The sequence below is a fragment of the Morus notabilis genome, unplaced genomic scaffold (assembly GCF_000414095.1).
Source record: "Morus notabilis unplaced genomic scaffold, ASM41409v2 Scaffold701, whole genome shotgun sequence".
Classification (NCBI taxonomy): Eukaryota; Viridiplantae; Streptophyta; class Magnoliopsida; order Rosales; family Moraceae; genus Morus; species Morus notabilis.
In genome coordinates this window covers 181,013-185,805 of record NW_010363199.1, presented here as the reverse complement: position 1 = coordinate 185,805, position 4,793 = coordinate 181,013, and the positions used below count along the sequence as shown (strand labels likewise).

The 4,793-nt window shown below is 34.9% G+C and overlaps 1 protein-coding gene across 1 annotated transcript; it reads left to right on the top strand.

Annotated features, from left to right (window-relative positions):
* Positions 1 to 368: 368 nt before the first annotated feature.
* Positions 369 to 2,980, top strand: LOC21391571 (isoflavone reductase homolog PCBER). Its single transcript, XM_024169266.1, has 4 exons — positions 369 to 689; positions 934 to 1,158; positions 1,670 to 1,886; positions 2,814 to 2,980. Exons 1-4 carry the CDS (start codon positions 369 to 371, stop codon positions 2,978 to 2,980), a joined length of 930 nt encoding a protein of 309 aa, XP_024025034.1.
* Positions 2,981 to 4,793: the final 1,813 nt, after the last annotated feature.

Here is a 4,793-nt window from a genome sequence, read left to right as displayed (position 1 = left end):
CAGATAGTACCAAAATAATTTTATCCTAAAATAAGCTAAATCTGTAATGCGGTAGCAAGACCATTCTTTGAGAATTGAGGATTTTAGGACCATTATTGAAGATAAACTGGAACCACTTCCAAGATTTCTCAAAATAATTAGGTAACTTGAATGAGATCCTCCACAGCCCCTTTCATGGGTCAACGCAACGATCGTATGAACAGCGCGTAATTCTCAATATATATAGATATATATATATATAATGAATAATATATATTAGTACCACCATTTACCCCTCTGCAGTGCTGATCTTGTTTCTCTTCTCATCTTCTCAATCTTCTCCTGCCATTTCTTAGTGTTCAACACCAAGCAGCCGATCCAATAATTATATGGCAACGGAAAAGAGCAGGATCCTGCTGATCGGTGGAGCCGGGTACACCGGAAAGTTCATAGTGGAGGCGAGCGCTAAGGCCGGTCACGAGACTTTCGCTTTTGTACGAGTCCCCACGCTCTCCAACCCAGCCAAGGCCAACACCGTCAACAAATTCAAGTCCTTGGGCGTCAGATTCGTCTATGGTGACTTGTATGACCACCAGAATCTGGTCAAGGCAATCAAGCAGGTCGATGTCGTCATATCGACGGTCGGTCACGATCACTTGCCCGATCAGGTTAAGATCATTGCTGCCATCAAACAAGCCGGCAACGTCAAGGTAAATAATATTCAACTTCAAAGACTCCTATAACCTTAAATCAGTGAAAAATTATTAAACTTATACTGAATTCTAATTGTTTTATTAGTAATTAGTCCTATAGATTGTTGGTGAGTGAAAACTTATCAAACTATATCTATCACGTTTTGTGCAACTACTTTGTAATGTAAGTTATTATACTCATATTGATTGGAGTAGCTAAAAAATTAAATTTTACGTGCTTAATTATGGTGGTTTGGTTAAGAGGTTTTTCCCTTCGGAGTTTGGGAACGATGTGGATCGAATGGATGGGGTTGAGCCAGCAAAGACGTTGTATGCAACTAAGGTTAAGATTCGCAGAGCCATTGAGGCAGAAGGGATTCCGTACACATATGTGTCCTCCAACTTCTGTTTTGGCGTCTTTCTTTCCAATCTGGCGCAGCTGGGAGCCACTGCACCCCCGCGAGATAAAGTTGTCATCGATGGTGATGTAGAGTAATTTATAAAGTTGTTTACAAATTGTATTGGAAAGCCTCGTTGATTTTACCGATTTGGATTTTTAATTTTAATTTTACTACAGTTAAAAACTCTTAGAAATAGTCACATTATATTTTTTTACTACACTTAAAAACTTTCACATAAAGTCATATCTTAACTCAAATTGAAAATTCAAATCGGCGAACTAAATGAGGCCGAAGTTTTCACCTTGAGCATTTCATTTGAATGTAGTTGGTATATATACCTGTACTTATTATGGTCTCCTATCGCTTTCGGCAGTCCGAGTCGGAATTGGTGTTTGTATTATTTTCATAATTTAGAATATGTTTTCCCATTTTAAAAAAATAATAATAAATAATGCTCTTTTAGTAAAAATATTAAGACAACCGTGTTGGGGAACTAGTAATTCCTATAGAATTTGAACTTTGACACCCCATAAAAGAGGAAATATATATTTTGTGTAATTACTAAAGAATTCATGGCTTATTGGTTTCATTTGTTAGTCTTCTTGTGCAGCAATTTTCAACAAGGAGGAGGACGTTGCAACCTACACAATTAGAGCAGTGGACGACACAAGAACCTTGAACAAAGTCCTCTACATCAGGCCACCGGGGAACATCTACTCATTAAATGAGCTTGTGCTTTTGTGGGAGAAAAAGATAGGCAAAACCCTTGAAAGGGAGTACATTTTGGAAGACAAACTTTTAAAAAATATACAAGGTTTGCTTGCTTTTCTAAAAAATTTAAGCCCCTTTAGTTTTACAGTTCGATTCACAATTCAAACTTCTTATTATAATGTTTTCTCTCATAAAATTTTTATAGGGTGTTTGGGATGAGGATTCGTGTCATGATTTGAATAATAATTCATTGCTCGTTACAATATTTTCTCTTATAAAAAACACTCGTAAATTAATAATGGTTCTGAATTTATGAAGCAAACGGCCATATTTTTGTGCTACGGTGTTTTCTCTCACGTAAAAAATTCAGGGCCCGTTTAGTTCGCTGATTCGAGTTTTTAATTCGAGTTGAGATGTGATTTTATGTGAGAGCTTTTTACTGTAGCAAAAAAGTTAGATTTGATTGTTTGTGAGAGCTTTTTACTGTAGCAAAACTCGAATTCTAAACTCGAATCAGCGAAATGAACGGGGCCTTAACTTTTTAACTTAAATTCTCAACTCAAACTCGTGAAATGAACGGAAATTAAGTTCTTAATTGGCTATGAACATAAGATTACTATAAGTTAATTCTGGTGAATAAGCTTTTACTTTTACAAAGTTCTACAACTTAGAACTTAGAAATGCTCTTTTTAAGAGAATTATATATATATATATATATATGTACGACATTCAATTGTTTTTTCATTTTTATATTCTGGCTACGTTCTCTATGGTCAGCTAATTGAACTTACATTGACGCTTTTCCCTCTTTCCTTTTTTCTTTCCCTTTTCTTTTTCTTCGCAGAGGCCGGGCACCAACTTCTCAATAATATTCATGGTGAGTGAATTTTGTATAAGAATTTGAAAAAGTAAAAAAAAAAAAAAAACATAGGTACTTATCAAGAATATTGAATTTTACCGAACTGTTTTTCCCCCCTTATTGAAGATAGAAAGTTTACCTTTTTTTTTTCGTTACTATCAATATTTACAGATAATTCCGTTCCGGTCGATATGAAATTATCAGTCCGTCACTCTATTTTCGTACTGGGGGGTCATACAAACTTCAAGATTGAGCCCTCATTTGGAGTTGAAGCTTCGGAGCTCTATGCTGATGTAAAGTACACAACTGTAGATGAGTACCTCAATCAGTTTGTCTGAGATTAGAGCCATTACTATTGCCAGCAGCTATGTAAAAAAAAGTCACCTATTCGAGTTTAAAAATAATTACATTTAATTTTATTATTACAGTAAAAAGTTTTTACTTAAAGTTATATTTCGACTCGAATTAACGAACTAAACAGACCCGAAGATATGCCCAATATTAAAAATAAAATAATAATTATTACTATAAAATTTGGTCAAGAGAAGGGCCATTGTCGCTTGAGTTTGTGTGAGAAATAAGTTGGGTACTATGTCCTCCAGCTAGGACTGTAAGAAATCACCCTGAACCCGACGAACCCGGCCGAGCTGAGCCGACCCTATTCAAAAATCACGAGTTTTTAATTTTTTATTTAATTTTCTATTTTAATTATTCCAGCCCCACACTGTACAGGTAGGAGCGCGGGGTAGGGTTCCATGAACCCGAGGTAATCCTAACCGGCCGAACATATTCAAAGTAGGTAAAACAATGTACAATACTTCAAATTCTTACTTTCATACGTTTATGGATTTTATGTTTTTGGACTGTTAACTTATTTATGTTTTGGATTCACGGTTTGTGTAAAAAATGCTTGTATGCCATAGTTGTTGAATTAGGACCTTCTTTATTTATATTGGAAGTGTTTGATTTCAAAGTGTGTGTTTTAATTGTTCACTTTACATTTAGACCCCCTCTTGAAAGAAATACATGTTCTGTTTGATAATGATTCATTCCGTAACAAGCATAGATTAATTGATTAAAAAGTGATCATTTGGTCCTTGAGATCACCCTTGCTTTATGCATATTGTGATAATTGGAAAGGTTCGGCCATGGTCAGAATGCCTTACATTTGGGGAGAAGATGTAAAGGATTTCCGGCTTGAAAGATGGCTCAATAATCGAGTTTTTCAACCACAGTACCAGCCATATAAATCCAATAACACCACAGCCCATTAGAGTCCACCAAGCCTGTCACCCGAGTAACCCGAGCCTACCCGATGTCACCCGACAAGTTACGGATTTGTAGGCTTATGAGGGTGTTACGGTCTAAAGTTTTCTCAACCCGCACAGTACAGCTCGGCCCAATTTTTCGGCCCAACCCTAACCTACCCGGCCAAATTACACCTTTACCTCCAGCGTTCTCTCTTTTCTATTTCTTTTAGTCGATTTTTTTCGTAATAATTTCTAAATTTTTTTCAAATTTTAACTGGTAGACGATTTGAGATCGAATTGATTTGATCTTAAGTTATGATGGATATCCTACACTTTGTTTTTTCAGATTTTAACTATTGACTTGAAAATTGATATGTTATCGAGCTAATATGAGAATCGTCCACAAATCAAATTAAAGAAAAGATCGAAAGCATAAGATTAAGGTCGAGGGATTGAGTTTTTTTTTTTTTTTTTTTTTTAAATAATTAGGCATCGGAGGACTTTGGCTTATTTATTGAGATCGAGGTGATAATAGATTATTGAGGATATCTCTATGAAGACATATTAGGCAATCAATCTCAAACTCGGTGCAGAGGGTTTGACATAAAAATTACTATAACACTGTGTCAAGAGGTCAAGCTCATTCACCCGTAACACAACATTGGTAAAAAAAAATTTTAATAAAAAATAATATGGTAGATTATAAAAATAATCTACAAAAATATTCTCTGGTAATCAGTATTGGATTAGTTTTTTTTTTTTTTTTTTTGAAAATAAAATATAATCTAGTAGATTATAAAATATAATCTACCAGATTACTTTCTGGAGATGGTCGGCCATTTTTCTCTTGAAAATATTAAATCTGGTAGTAGAAGATAATCTACCACATTATTATATACAC

Excerpts from the sequence above, each read along its gene's own strand:
- LOC21391571 (XM_024169266.1), top strand. The coding sequence starts at position 369 with ATGGCAACGGAAAAGAGCAGGATCCTGCTGATCGGTGGAGCCGGGTAC. Across the intron at positions 690-933 it reads AACAAGCCGGCAACGTCAAG|AGGTTTTTCCCTTCGGAGTT; the intron begins GTAAATAATATT and ends GGTTTGGTTAAG. Across the intron at positions 1,887-2,813 it reads ACTTTTAAAAAATATACAAG|ATAATTCCGTTCCGGTCGAT; the intron begins GTTTGCTTGCTT and ends CAATATTTACAG.